We start from the raw sequence: 15,374 nt of genomic DNA, 5'->3' as shown, positions 1-15,374 counted from the left end.
TTACAAGTCACACAGCCTGGGTAAAACAGGGTGTAAAGATACTCTGCCTAAGCTGTAACTTAGTCAGGTTCAGACTCTTCTCTGAGCTGTGGCCTGTGAGGTAGCTCAGTGACTGCATATTTTCTTTGTGTCCTAAAGGTAACATGGAGGAGGGGAGGGGCTTATGTCTGAGTTCTCATTAGTGTTCCAGCATTGAACAGAAAACAATTTGATTTTCACATAACGTGCTTACTAGTCTGACAAAAGATTTATCCTAGACTGAAAATTCAGAAACAAAAATCAAAGCTCCTAAAAATCCATCTCAGCCTGACGAGTGCATCCTTCTCCTTGACACAAACCTCTCCATACTCACTTTCCATATGAAATTCTCTGGTTACAATACAGATCTTGGTGTGATGTTGTTTCCCCTTGACAGTTCTGTTCTGCATCTTAACTACACAGCAGCACATACATATTCCTGTGAGCATTCAGGAGCCAGTTCTATGTTTGGTTTTGGGAATTAGTACTGATAACCACTAAATGATTCCTCAAAACAATGTTTACAAGCAGATACCCTCACTGTGTGCCCAATCCCCTATAGGACAGCTGGAAAATGGCCTGCGCTTCCATAGTGGACACCAATATCCTAGAAAGCTGTAAAGGGGGATGGAGACACCAAGGTAGCAAAAGGCAGATGAAGGGAGGGGCGCTTATAGAGAAAACCAGGAATGCTGACTGTATAGTACAAAATGTAAAATAGGCTAGAACTCAGAAACTGTATATTAACCAGAAATGTAATATTTTAGATTACTTTATCCTCATCCCAAATTAGTAAGAAGAGCCTTTTTCTTGTCATCTATATTGGCAGGCTTAAGGGTTTGTTTTGCACATCTCACATTTATAGAATATACCTATCTAGGTGTACTGCAATGGGCATATAGGAGAGTCAGAGAGACTTTCAGCTTCCATCAATAAACTATGAAATAAAAGGAGTTATATTTGGGGGGGGGGGTTGGCTTACATTCTAGAACCCCTCTCTCTTTTTCTCTAAAACAGAAATACAGCAACACAGCCTCTGCATACTTGGGGCTACTTATTTGGTGGCGCTTCAAATCTTCCTACACCATCAAATGTGCTTAGGAGGTAGTATATGGTCAGGATTGTCTCTTACATTTAGGGTTGTCCTTTTTATTCGGAGGCTAACACTCAATCCTTTCCTGTTGGTTTCACAGCCAAAATTTAAGGGACTAGAACTCTGCAAGAACAGCTCAGCAAAGACTGTAGTTTAGGAAGCAGAATGGCAAGCCATAGTTTCCTAAAGAACTAATTTTTTTTTGCAGTTGAGAAAATAAGTAAAACTACCACCAAATTTATTATTTAAATGAATCTCAAAAAAAAAGGAAGTTGATGCCTTGCACCTGCTCTAGGAGTGCCACACAGCAGCGGATTGTCAAGACTACATTCAAGTTCTTCTTGAGAAACATTCCAAGCTCTACACTGACAGGGTAAAAGGGCAACACAAACCATTCTGAGAAGCAGCTGAAATGCCAAAACAATCACCACTCATGAGTAGCATTGAACAATGGCTTCCTCCCCATTTTATGTTTTGTTTTAGCTGGTTCATTGTATGCTCATTCCCTTGATCATCTTACCTTTTCCCTATTACACAGGGGGGAAAATCAGCTGTGTTTCGATTATTCCTGTTAATATCATGAATTGTAAATGTTGTTTAGTTATGACTATTACATATAGTTTTGGGGCAATGTTTCTTTACAATGCATACTAATATATTATGGTTATATATATGAATATATTTAATGACATGTGGAAAAAAAGTTGTGGATTTTCTTATTCCCCCTCCCTCCGTTTTCTTTTATTTGTTAGATGGGCTGACAACTGAACCAGGAGCAGCATGTAACTGTGCAGGATCCATTTGATAGGACTAAATCCAGACATCTGTCAAATAAACTCTTGTAAACTTCTACTCACCTTATGCCAGTCTCTTCTGTTGAAACAGGATGAACAAGTTGTGCTAATTGCCATCAACTTAGCTTTGAAAGGGGATTAGGCAAATTCATGGATGATATAAGGCTATCGAATGCTGCTAATCGGGATAGCTGATCCTGATTAACTCCAGGATCAGAGGCAGTCTACCTCTAAATACCAGAGCTGTGGGAAACAAGTGAGAGTTAATTATTGTGCTCATATTCTGCTTGTAGGCGTCTCTTAAGCATCTGACTGGTCACGGTGAAAATCAAGATGCTGGACAGGATGGGCCTTTGGTATGATCCGAAGAACTCTTACATACTTAGCAGTGTGATTCTGTGAGCTTCGGGGAATACAATATCTTCCACTGAAAATAAGCAAATATTTCTTACAACTGTTCCCTCTAAGGTTTCGAAAAGTAATGTAAAACAACAATACTGGATCAGAGGTGGAGAATCAAGCAAGCACATCAACATAAGCTGTTTTTATGTGTACTGAATTTTGCTCCTGTTGTAACTACAGCCTTTGTGAAGTTCTGAAGCGACTGCATTTTTCTTTCACCTTCAAAACACCCGTAATGTTGAGAAAGCCAATTATTCTGCATATATTAGAACCAAGGAATGAAGTACACCGGACACCAGCCTTCCCAAGCAGAAATAATTGGTTATTGTTACTCATTATCACAGATAATAAGTATGTTCTGCTTTGTAAAGGTGGTCCCACTGGGAAGCTTGAAAATACTGCTAGGTTTTTCCAGTGGCAACACCAACCTGCAACTGTTGTCGCTCCATGGATTAATTGGAGTGAGAACTTACCTTGACTAAGTTCTTTACTACCAAGGAACTATGAGCAACTCCTCTCCAAAATCTGAAGTTAGGGATAGGCTTCCTGCTCAAAAGATACTTCCATGCACCATTTTAGAAATGAAACACTAGATTTCCATACTAGCTCTTCTGGAAGCTATGGGGGAGTACCAGCCACACCACAGGTAATGGAAGAAGCACCCAAGTCTGGTGATGTCTCTTGTTCTTCCCTACATTTAATCAGTACCACACAGTTCAACCAACTTGGGTTCTAATGCAGATCTGGCTGAATGCATCTCTTTCTAGAAAAGCTGCTTTACTTACTTTTTGGCTTTCATTTCTTTATTACAACTTAGAAAGGGGGATCGGGGGCAGGGGAACCATCTATGGAAAAGACAACTTTCAGCCAGCCCCAGGTTCAAAAGATACACAAAATGTTTGAATGATCAAAATGTTTGAATGATCTTCAGTGGAAAGTGGTGCTGTTACTTTCCAGAAGAACGCAAACAGACTCCATAGTTTTGCTGACCATGTCTCACCAAAGTCTGCCATGACTGTGCATGATAATTCTCCTTTGCATTCTTTGCTTGCTCTGTGATAAGAACATTGCAAGCAGAAAGTCCAGGGTTCAACCCCTAACCTCTCCAGGTAGGACCGACAATTTCCCTTGCCTGGAGAGTAGCTGCCGATACTGAACCAGAAAGACCAATGATTTGACTCAATAGAAGGCTGCTTCCTATGTTCCCATGTTGTCTTTGGCTATTGTAAGGGAACATCCATATGGTGGGCAGCTCTAGAACCAACCACCTCTATGGAGTCTTAAACAAAAGGGCTATTGATTGTACATGCACCCATCTCCTTCCAGTGGATCATGCAGTGGTTATCTTTTTGATCTAGGATCTCTCACCTTTGCAGTATACCACCCATTCCCAACAGTGGACTAGAGGTTCACTATTTACTGTAGCACGGTCAAAACAACATGCTCTGGAGACTGAAGTATTGATTATAAAAGGATTTCCACAGCTGCTTCCTGCACTGTCTTGGATGTGGGCACACACGTCCTAATGCAGCTTTCTTTAAAAATCTACTGTTCTCATAGAACCATTTCCCAAAATTCATTCAGTCAACAAATATCAGAGCTTAGGTGGATTGACAGCCAGAGGCAGTCTTTAAAGTTCTTTAGATTTCAAACTTCCCTGACCCACAGGAAAACAAAACAAAGAAAAGAAAAGAAGGGCAGAAAATGAAATAATGATGTGCCCAAAGAGTAATACAGAAATTAAGTGTTTTATTCCTTCTTGTTATTGTAGTAAATTGATCAATCAAGTTGGCACATATGTAGCAAAATAATGATTTATGGAGGTGAGCAAACATTAGTGACTTTTTGTATTGCTACTCTCAACTATTTTAATTTCTCATCTAAAATATAGATTTTGGAGCTTCAGGTAATCATGTTTCTTCCCTGCTATTAATGTAGTTAGGAGGAAAACTACACAGCACAGCATAATGTGTTAGTGTTTGCATTTTAGGATAGAAATATCATCTGATTTTCCAAACAATACCAATTTGCTCCTGTCTATATAAATGTAACAGCAGTAACTGTTCTGTCTCAAGCCAAAGATTATCCAGGATTTATGTGCATCTGAAAGGGTTGTGCAAATATCCATGTGCAACAGAACATGGATCAGAGCAGCAGTTTGCCTGAACCAGATCCACTGCCCTGACATTCAAAACCAAGATGTATTAATTTCAGCTTCAAAGATAATGTTAGAATGAAAACTCCAATATCTTAGCTTGGCATGCTAGAGATTAACTGTAGATCCCACCTAGCAGAGACAGGTGGAATTGGAATTAATTGCATTTATGCTTTGATGTTTGTTAGGAGATTCGCCTCCTACCAGTAACATTCTCAAAAATATCAAGTCCTACTGGATAGAGATTTTTGCAAAATGAATTCTCCACCAGCCGTGCTTCTGCCAGTGCACTGAGAATGAGTCAAATACAGCCAAGTCCACAGAAAGTGTCAGTAATGAGATCAAATTTTCCTTGCCTCAGTGCTATGGCTCCAAAGTAATAGCTCCATTGGTTATTTTGTGGGCCACACAGCAACGACGACTATCGCAATCAGCAGTAGTACGATCACCACCATCATCCCTGAAAGGAATCAAAACAAAACCTAATTATCTCTGTAATTAATCTCAAATACAAAATTAAAGTTTCTAGAAGAATAACTTCACATCATAAAATAGTTTGTTTCTGAGTTGTGCCACCTGAGTTGTGTCCTGCGAGGCAATTTCAAAGACAGCTCATCAAATGTACAGTAGTTGTGTTTTAGTTTTCAGTGAGTGGATGATTGATGTTTATCAGACACATTTTTAATTCTTTTCTTTGATTCAGGTTAAGTAGAAGTGGGAAGCTGTGAAGACTATGCTTCCTCTGAAAAGTCCATGTTGCTGCAGACAACAAATGAATAAAACCTATGGCTCTTTCTTAGGTTCTGCTGGTGGCATGGGAGTTCCTGCAATGCAGCTTTTTCCCATGTAGCTGATGTAATACAAGAAGGGGCATTTGTGGATTCTGCACAAGTGCCGCTCACTCAGCCCTAGTCTGAAATGGGAACAAAGCTCATCTCCACTAATGAAGGCAATATGACTGTAAATTACATTAGAAGAGTTTGGATTTGATATCCCGCCTTTCACTCCCTTTAAGGAGTCTCAAAGCGGCTAACATTCTCCTTTCCCTTCCTCCCCCACAACAAACACTCTGTGAGGTGAGTGGGGCTGAGAGACTTCAAGAAGTGTGACTGGCCCAAGGCCACCCAGCAGCTGCATGTGGAGGAGCAGAGACGCGAACCCGGTTCCCCAGATTAGGAGTCTACCGCTCTTAACCACTACACCACACTGGCTCTCATTAGAAGCTTAAAAGAGATTTGCACATGAAAAATGACATGTGAACATTTTCAGTAATTAGCAAAACACAAATGAGTTCTGGAACTTAACTTCTGATCTCAAATAACTCGATCATCTAAGCCACTACTATTCTCATCCCACCTCCCTGATGGCTAATTTTACAAAGAGATGCTGTTTAATCAAGAAGGTAGGCGGTTCGAGCCCATCCAGGGACGGCTTTGGGCAGGATGTCTGCGTTGCAGGGGGTTGCACTAGATGACCCTCAAGGTCCCTTCCAACTCTATAGCTCTATGACCCCAACAAGGCTCTTTTATATTTAGCTGGTGTTCTGGTCCAATTTGGAAGTCTTAGCTTTAAAAGAAAACTAAAAATATTTGGAGATGTGATGGCCATTTCGTATGCCACCCTTCACTATCCTTGTGCCCTCCAGATGTTTAGGACTACAACTCCCATCAGCACCAGGCAGCACAGCCAGATGAGTCTGGGGCTGATGAAAGTTGTAATCCGAAACATCTGGACTGCATGAGGATGGTGAAGGCTGTCCTGTGCCATATGTAACTTGGTTCTTTATTGCACTACTTATGTTAAAAATAGGATGTACATTTCTCTGCAAAGTATCTAAAGGCACAGTCTTTGCACAAGAGGAGGAAAACAATGGATATTTATATTTCAGTTTTCTGCTATGTTTCTCTGAGCCTTTTAAAAATCCTATACATTTTCATTGCTAGATTCTATGTGTTAATTTAAAATCAGTAGTCAAAAGATACAAGATTCTTAGAGAATGAAAGCAGATCAAGATCACAGATAGAAATTTGTGATACATAATATTTTTAGGGAAACTCCTTCAATTAGCCTGAGAGGTAGAATTGTTAAAATATAAGAGGAAGATGAAAAGGAAGGGGGGCTGAGATTGAAATCTGGAGGGAAAGCCAGACTAGTATAGCTGGATGGAAAAGAACAAATTTGAGATCTATGCCTCAAAAAAGGGAAGTAGTTACTTTCATGATGACTGAAATTAGGCCTCCAAAGAAAATATGCAAAATCGTGCATGGCAAATGTAAACAGAAATGTACCCCTGAAATGAGTCACTCGGGTCTGTTTTACTCACTCACATACATTACAGAAGGACTGCACAATGATGGGCACTGTCTCCTGCCTTGCAGGGCTTCCAAGTGCCAGAGTCTTGCCAAGTTAGTGAGCAGTTCTCTTGGTGCTTTTTCAACACCTTGGGAATGGGTGATAAAGATGCCCAGGCAAGTTGCTCTTGCTATGCAAAATGTCACCAGTTTTTGAGAGCGAAGATTGGCTGCAACCAGAGAACTGCCGTTCCATGTTATTCTTTTTCATTTTCCTGTTGAAGCTCCAATTAATTAACAGAGTGTCCAGACATCAGAGAACAAACTGTAAGACACAGAGAGCCAATATGGCCCTGCAGATGTTTTGGAGCTCCCAGCAGCCCCAGCCACAACAGCTCATGGTCAGGGATGATGGAGTTGCAGTCTAAAACATCTTGAAAGCACCAGTTTAGCAACACTGAACTAGAAGATGAAGGCATGAATCTAACCGAAACCAGTCTGCTGTTGCTGTTAAAGAGATACTTCCCCCATGCACTCACCCTTTCCCTTTCTGACATTTTCCTGTTGGGTAAGTGATCACTTTTGCAGTCACTTAAGTCAATATTCCACACCCTCAAGGTAGCTTATTTGTAAATACCCTCACCTGCCTCTCTAGGGAATTGGTCTTGTATTACTTTGTAACAGCCCGGCTCTTTCACCTGAGTGATGTGTCAGTGTAAACATTTCAAGTGTACATGTGGCCTCCTGCACCAGGGAAACTGACCCATTATTACTTTTGACCTCCTTTTTAAATGTTACAGCTTGGGAAACAATGTTAACTCTTTAGTCCGCTTTTGTTATCAAGAGCAGGCTTAGGCGAGTGGTTGCTGAAGACTCAGAAAGTCTCATCCAATGGTGAGGGTCTGTATGTAAGCTTATTGGATTGGCTGTTAGCCCAATTCCCAAATCTCAAGGAAGGAACAGGCTTTTCCTTATTCAATTGTCTCCAAAAGACCCCAGGTTAAAATTCACTGAAGAAGCCAGTCGTATTCAAACCATAGCTGTCAACGTTTCCCTTTTTTTAAGGGAAATTCCCTTATTTCAAATAGGATTCTTCGCAAGAAAAGGGAAAAGTTGACAGCTATGATTCAAACCAGTCAACATTCTCTTCCAAATTTCCCTTTACAATTCCCACTAGGCTTATGTGACAGCGGTTCCAAGTTGGTCACTTACACTTTACACATGGGGCACTGAGGCTGAGAAATAGCAACCTACAAAAACTATCCAGGAAGCCTGAGAAAATGTATAATTGCCTAGGCTTCCTAGAACAAGTTTGGCACCAAACAGAGAGTCAAATCTGTGATAAAAGAAACACATCCCTTTGCACCATTCAATTTCAGAAGTTGGAAGTTGAAAAGATGTGATATAGAAATGGTAAATGTGATGCACAGATGGACAATAGCCCCAGACATGATGATAACATACTGAAAAAAATCAATTTTTTAAAAAGGCAGGTTTAATGGAACTGCTTGATTACTGACCAAATTATGGAAACCTAGCAGCAATATTTCGTTAAAGGATCCATACCACAAGAACTAAATAAAATGCTTATTTATAAGCGACATGTTTTTAATGTAAATATCTGGATTGTTCTGGAAAGTAGCACTGCTATAAAATCCCACCTAGCATAAAGGGCTTTGTCAAAATTAACACACCATGCAAGGCATAAGTGAAGTTAATGTTTCTCCAGATTTAAAAATGATTCTCCAAAAACTATTTGTGTAAGCTACCGATACATTTTCTGTGTCTCCTGTGGATGCCAGCGGGAACTAAAAATGAAATTTGCAACACAGTTGTCAACTAACAAGCGCCGAGTCAGAGACAGACGCTCTTGCTACAATTCTGCCTGCCATTAGCTAAACAAAGGCAGATGTTGTGCAACACAGTTTTTTAATTCATTTCTCTTTTTGGCAATTTTATGTTTCTGAACCATATAAAATTATAATGTGGGGTTTCAATTAGTGACTGGGCGTGAGCACCTCCAAAAAATCTCAAGAACCTATATGACAGGTAGGTAAAGGACCCCTGGACAGTTGACTACGGGGTGCGGCGCTCATCTCGCTTCAGGCCAAAGGAGCCGGTGTTTGTCCACAGATAGCTTTTCGGGTCATGTGGCCAGCATGACTAAACCGCTTCTGGCACAACGGAACACCATGATGGAAGCCAGAGCACATGGAAACACCATTTACCTCCCCGCCACAGCAGTACCTATTTATCTACTTGCACTGGTGTGCTTTCGAACTGTGAGGTTGGCAGAAGCTGGGACAAAGCAATACACATCACCCTGTTATGTGTATTCGAACCACTGACCTTCTGATCAGCAAGCCCAAGAGGCTCAGTGGTTTAGACCAGTGTTTCCCAACCTTGTGCCTCCAGCTGTTTTTGGACTACAATTCCCATCATCCCTTGCCACTGGTCTTGCTAGTCAGGGATGATGGGAGTTGTAGTTCAAAAACAGCTGGAGGCACAAGGTTGGGAAACACTGGTTTAGACCACAGCGCCACCCACTCCCTAACCTGTATGAATTAGCAGTTCTGGTCTAATTTCTAGTGTCACATAAGTGCAATATGTTGCTCAGGTCTGAAGTGCAATTTGTCTTCCATTTTTATCCATATTTTAACAGATTTAAAATGCTTTAAGTGATTTATAATACTTTGATAAAATAGCTGCAGTTTCCAACTCAGGCTGTATTGTAAACAACAGTTCTTGGTGCTAAATCAACACCTGTGCACATTTTAAAACTGTCATTCTTCTAGGCACTGTAGACATCCCAAGGGCAAGACAGAGTCTGCCCAGGAGGATTACAACCTGCACCTTTGATTTAATAACATCTTCCTCCAAGGCCACCATCAACTTTATTGTATGAACCGTTGACCCCAACAGCTCCTCCAAGATCAAACAAGGCAAGCTGCATCCTTTAATCACGGAAACACCTGAGATTGTTTTATGCATTTATTTATGATCACCATTCCAGTCTGAAAGATTAAAAATGATTAAAGCTATAATCACTCTACAGGAATGCCAGTCAGAAATAAATGTGTGCAGATACAACAGTTTCAAAATCTTCACAGCCCAATCCAACAGTTGGTAAGAAACACTCTTTTCTTTTTCACTGAGACTGGCTGGCAAAGCAATGAGAAGAAGAGAAAATAAAAAGCAGAAGTCCATGAGAATTCCTGCATGTCAAACTCAGTCAGAAAAAGTGTGTAGTGAGTTTTCAGTCCAAAATGTTTATTGTCTCTATGATGAAATAATCCCTAGAGTTTATGGTCCCAAACCACATGCATAACCCAACTGAATGAGAGGAAATGAGATAAGTGTTTCCCCTCATCTATCATTGTTAGACGTCCATTTCTGGTTCCATCATATATATATATATAATCTGTTGCTACTTTTCTAAAAGAGAAATCAATGCCAGATAATATGCATCGCTATTTCCAAGTGGAATTTCAAAGACGGCCTATTTTCTTTCCAGAAAGAAGAGTTGCTTCAAACCCTCCATTTAGAGCAAACCTTTCCAATCAGAGGATTGCTTGCTTTGAGCATATTTTGAAACATTTCCATTTCATGTAGTGGTCCAGTCAAAAGATACTACTTTGTCTCTCTATGGTATTTCCAATCATACCTCTACCCTTACAAACACTCAGGTGGGTTCATAACTACTACTTGATAGAGCCCTTTTAGCTTGAAAATAAAATGAAACTAAACAGAGACAACAGACATGATTCAGTGACAAACATATAAATAAAAAGCATAAGCAAAAAAGTTACTCACAGGATACAAACTGCCTCTGTATAGCGTTGTGGGGAAAGAGTAATTTCAAATGCCTATAGCCCACAGTCTGCAGCTCCAAAAACACAAGGAGCTCCCACTGCTGGCTATGAAATGGGGGAAGCTGTGAGCAAATAAGGATATTAGTTGACCAAAAGTGTAATCTCAGAGCCTCTGTCTACAATATTTGAGAATTCTTGGAGAACAGTCCTTGTGGACTCGAGATAAGCAAATGTTGTTTCCATCTTCAAAAGATTCCAGCTAAACATCAGGAAGAGTCTCTTGGAAGGTGGTGAACTCTCCTTCCTTGGAGGTTTTTAAGCAGAGGTTGAATGGCCATCAGCCATGGATGCTTTAGTTGAGATTCCTGCATTGCAAGGGGTTGGACTAGAGGATCCTCAGGGATCCCTTCCAACTCTACAATTCTAAGACAATCTCATTTCCTCCTTGGCCACCCCTCACAGAGGAATGAAGAGGAGGAAGTGTGCCTTTTGACAGTGATAGCAGACAAAGGGCTGCAGCAACAGGAAGCACATGAAGGCCTGATGGCTCGCCTGCTCATTCGCTCAGCCAGGTTCCCCGCTAGGACCCTGGGCTTTCCTTAGCTTGTGGCTTGTGCATGTGAACGAGCTAACAAGCAAGCAGGTGGGTGGTGGCAGTGACAGGGGAGCAGGGAAAGACCACTTGGGCCACTCAGCTGCCTGCTCGTTTGCTCACTGCGACAATTTTCTCACTCATTCCACCTGCTCTCCCTGTGCTAAGAGGCCGCCAAGAGGCATAATTACCTTTTTCTTACAAAAACATTCTATAGTAAGATAAGACAATAACTAAAGAGATGCACAGTTTGGTTACCTCCCTACCTTCAATAATGCAGAAGCATGCTGAGATAGCAGCCAGGAAGCACTGAGATGCAAGTGCTGCTTGTATTAACTAGCACCCTCACACTGGGACTGTACCATGATTTTGTCGTCATGGAAGCCCTTTCCTGAGCCACAACAATTGCTCAAATTGGAACAGTGAGTACCTCCAGTTGTGAGTTCAGCAACAGCCACTTGAGCGTGCTCTCAACCAAGCTACTGCAACCTGGTCTCTATCCCCCCCCACACCAACAAAAAAACACCCACCCACAAATGTAGCATAAGCTGTGGGTTAAACCACTGAGCCTAGGGCTTGCCGATCAGAAGGTTGGTAGTTCGAATCCCCGCGACGGGGTGAGCTCCCGTTGTTCGGTCCCAGCTCCTGCCACCCTAGCAGTTCAAAAGCATGCAGCACAAGCAGATAAATAGGACCGCTCTGGCGGGAAGGGAAACGGTGTTTCTATGCACTGCTCTGGTTCGTCAGAAACGGCTTAGTCATGCTGGCCACATGACCTGGAAGCTGTATGCCGGCTCCCTCGGCCAGTAAAGCGAGATGAGCGTCGCAACCCCAGAGTTGTCCGCAACTGGACCTAACGGTCAGGGGTCTCTTTACCTTTTACAGAATAGACATTTTCTCTAGAATTATTGTCTTCTTCATGCACAACATACGAGCAGGCATGTAGACATTCCAGCAAAAGAAAAAGTGAGCCCTGACTCAGACAACTACATCAGCACAACAAAAAGAAAGGATATTTTGGGAGAAATACACTGGCTGGGGTTTTTTTCCATGTTAATGCAAAAAAGGTCTATACCCAAATAGAAGGGTATATTGAAAATATTAGATCCTTATGGGCCTTGTGGTCCCTGGAATACTTCTGCATTCTTGATCACAGTATGACAATGAAAGTGATTTCTCTTTAATGCATTCAGTTATTGGAAGACTAAAAATATCCCCTAGGCCTGGTACTGCTCTGTTCTCTTTTACCAAGACACATCTTCATCCTAATATGTTGCATTTCAAAGACAGCAATAAACATTTCAGTATGGGTTACCCAGTCCCCAGGCTCATATTCTCTATTTCCATCATAGCCCTGTTATCACAAATGAAAAACTCTTAGCTCCACTGCCATCATAAATCAGTTTTTGAGAAATTAAGCATGAAAAATTCCAGCTACATAATTTTTCATCCTGAAGAGAACAAACCTATGAAGCAAACAGATTTTTGTGTGATGGATTAATGCACACATCCCATGGGAAATGCAGATATTAAATAATATATTAAGAATTCCACTAACACACACACTTTGAGTTTATGCTCTGCCTGATAATACATATTCACTCTTCAAGACAGAAGCTAAGGTATTATACAAAGCAAGAGAACACAAGCGCCTTCAGTATTTATGTTCCTAAATCCTCATTTAAGCAACTCAAGCCATCCTATAGCTCGGAGGATATACATTTCTTTTCCAGTCCTGCGACTATTGGTGAACCCTTGTCCATCAGTTCCAACACACGTCTAATGCAAGAGAGGCAAGGGACTCCAGCATCTCTGACTGAATACTTGGCAATGAGAATCAAACAGACTGGGATGCATTCCCCTCCACCCTCAAAGCACACAAGTGAGATTTTGCTGAAGTATCCAAACTGATTTGTTTCATGCAACATTCCTTCACTTTTCATTTCATCAGGGCTGAAAGAATGCACAAATCATGCCAACTTGGCTTCAAGAGCCATAGACCTCAATCTAGCCAATATGAGTTCGCACCTTATCTTTATTAAGTTTTAATTGCATCAGGCATTGCTGGCATTTTGTCCTCATACCATAAAACAAAAAATGGGAGTCCCTCTGTCACCCCTTCCCAGCCCACAGCATGAGTATGATCTCACACATCTCTGACTCATTTTACAGGTAGATGACTTAAGACCAAATATATCCTACTCTGTGTCGCACCCCTGCAGCCCTACTGGAGAACCACCAACACATGCCTAACTTTCTAAAGTGAAGCCCCATTAGCACCTTTTGCTGTGCTTCTCTTCAAGGCTCATTGCTGAAACTTTGGCGGTAGCACCACAAGCCTCCTGTGACCTGTTACTAGATCATCAATCCATGTTAAGGAATCACCGATCTATAAACTGGGTAACAATGCAATTTAGAGACATCTGGGACTCCAAGAACACACCACAATTTTATTAGAAAAAAAGGGATACAAATGATACACTCAGCCGCAGTTGCTTGTGTCATTCCTTTAAACTTGCAAATTTGATCGCAGTTGCCTAACAGCTTGTAACAGCTGTTACAAGTCTACTGCCAGAATTGCTCCATGCTCATGTTGCACACCTGAATGGAGTGTCTCGAAATAATTCACCTTAAATTGGTTTCCAGAATACCTAAGTAACTCAAACCAGTGTTAGTTCTGTACATTATGATGTGGCCCAGGGTGCACCATCCTGTAATGTTCCTGGAAACTGGGATGATTTTTAAGCATTTAAGTTCTATGTAAAGTTTTCAGACATTGTGATTATGTGCAGTCTAATAAATCTGCTGAAGATATTAACACTTCTTTGGCTGTTTTTCGCATGAAAATCCAGGAATTATTTTACCATTTGACGGCAAATACAATGCTTCTAACCATGATTCTAAACTTAAATGAACAGCGCAAACCTAAAGCACAGCATTGTACAATAGTTATGGAGTAGCATATATTTGGTTTACTTGTAAAATGAGTCCTGTGGGTATGTGTATCTCCTACATACACAGGTAGGCATTTTTACATGCAGTGAGTTGGACTTTCGTGAGACATGATCAATTACCACCTAAAGGCCACTCAGCTTGCTGGTAACTCTCCACAGTGGTTATGCAGATGTTGAAAAAGTTAAACAAGAGTATTTCCCAGTTAATTTCCCCCAAGAGAAAACCCTGATGTATACCCTTCCTGCAAATCCATCAGCCTTAGAACATGGCGAACACTTTCCCCCAGAACAGAGAATAGTTATTAACATGTTGTCTCTTGAAATTCACTGTAAGGCCCATTACTGCACTTAAATGAAGGGTGTTTTTCAAGCTCTCTTTCTCACTTAACCTACCAGTAAACATGGGAAACCATTAGTTCAAGCTGCCACAATTAACTCTCAGCTTTCCCTTCAAAGGCTTGGAGAGTCTGAAGCTACTTATCATGCAAACAGCCTAGGAGCCTCTTTCTCCTTGTGAGGCAACAGGAGGGGAAAACTACTGAGTTAAGTAGATTATTGGGGAAGGAGTCACACTCAGCTGCCCTATGAGATGATTAGACCCTGGGAAATGCAGACTCCAAATCTCCTGCTCCTGACAGTGAACATTCATCAACTGCATTTGGATAATCTGCTATCAAGAACCTTTAAAGACGCTTCCAATACTCTTCTACCAATGGTATGGCAGGTGGAAAAGAACACACTTATTTGTGCAAAAGAAAGCTTCATCGCTAGCTGCTGCAAAAACAGCCTTTTCAAAAATGCAGATGCATCTCTGGCTAAATCACTTTGATAGATCATGCCCACTAAAGACACACATACATACCGTGGCAAGAATGGGTGCTTAGAAAAAACTCTGCGGCTGTCTTGACACCAAGTTACACTGCCTGATTTTACCAGTTCTTTCCTCCTTATAATTCAGTCTTCAACATTATCAGCCACAAACTGGAGCCCAAATATTCTCCTCCCTTTCCTGATTTTGTAGCTTTGGTTATCAAATTCATTTAAGAGAGAAAATAAGGGAAGAGTGTTGCCTCTTTCCTCTCAGCCTACTTCCTTCCTTACACACACTTTTCTCTTTGGTATGTTAAGCGTGCATGAGAATTACCTGTGGCTGAATAAATGATGAGCCTCTTTATAGGTTTACATGCACAGAAGGAAGCTTGAAGCATAGCATGCTGTGAAAATAGCCCACTACTCATGTGCTATTCAGCAGAAACTGTTTTA

The 15,374-nt window shown here is 41.2% G+C and overlaps 2 protein-coding genes across 2 annotated transcripts in view; one reads left to right on the top strand and one right to left on the bottom strand.

Moving 5' to 3' along the window:
* NTN1 (netrin 1) overlaps positions 1–1,963 on the top strand; it is a 127,566-nt gene extending 125,603 nt beyond the window's left edge. Inside the window, exon 8 of the transcript XR_014164227.1 lies at positions 1,864–1,963. The gene's annotated coding sequence lies outside the window, so the exon portion shown is untranslated. The remainder of the gene's footprint in view (positions 1–1,863) is intronic.
* A 2,076-nt stretch (positions 1,964–4,039) lies between these two features.
* STX8 (syntaxin 8) overlaps positions 4,040–15,374 on the bottom strand; it is a 72,570-nt gene continuing 61,235 nt past the window's right edge. Inside the window, exon 8 of the mRNA XM_081895749.1 lies at positions 4,040–4,922. Coding sequence (XP_081751875.1) covers positions 4,855–4,922 — 68 coding nt within the window. The 3' untranslated portion in view covers positions 4,040–4,854. The remainder of the gene's footprint in view (positions 4,923–15,374) is intronic.

Source organism: Podarcis melisellensis (assembly GCF_964234715.1).
Source record: "Podarcis melisellensis genome assembly, chromosome: 2".
NCBI classification, from domain to species: Eukaryota; Metazoa; Chordata; class Lepidosauria; order Squamata; family Lacertidae; genus Podarcis; species Podarcis melisellensis.
This window is presented reverse-complemented; position numbering and strand designations above follow the sequence as displayed.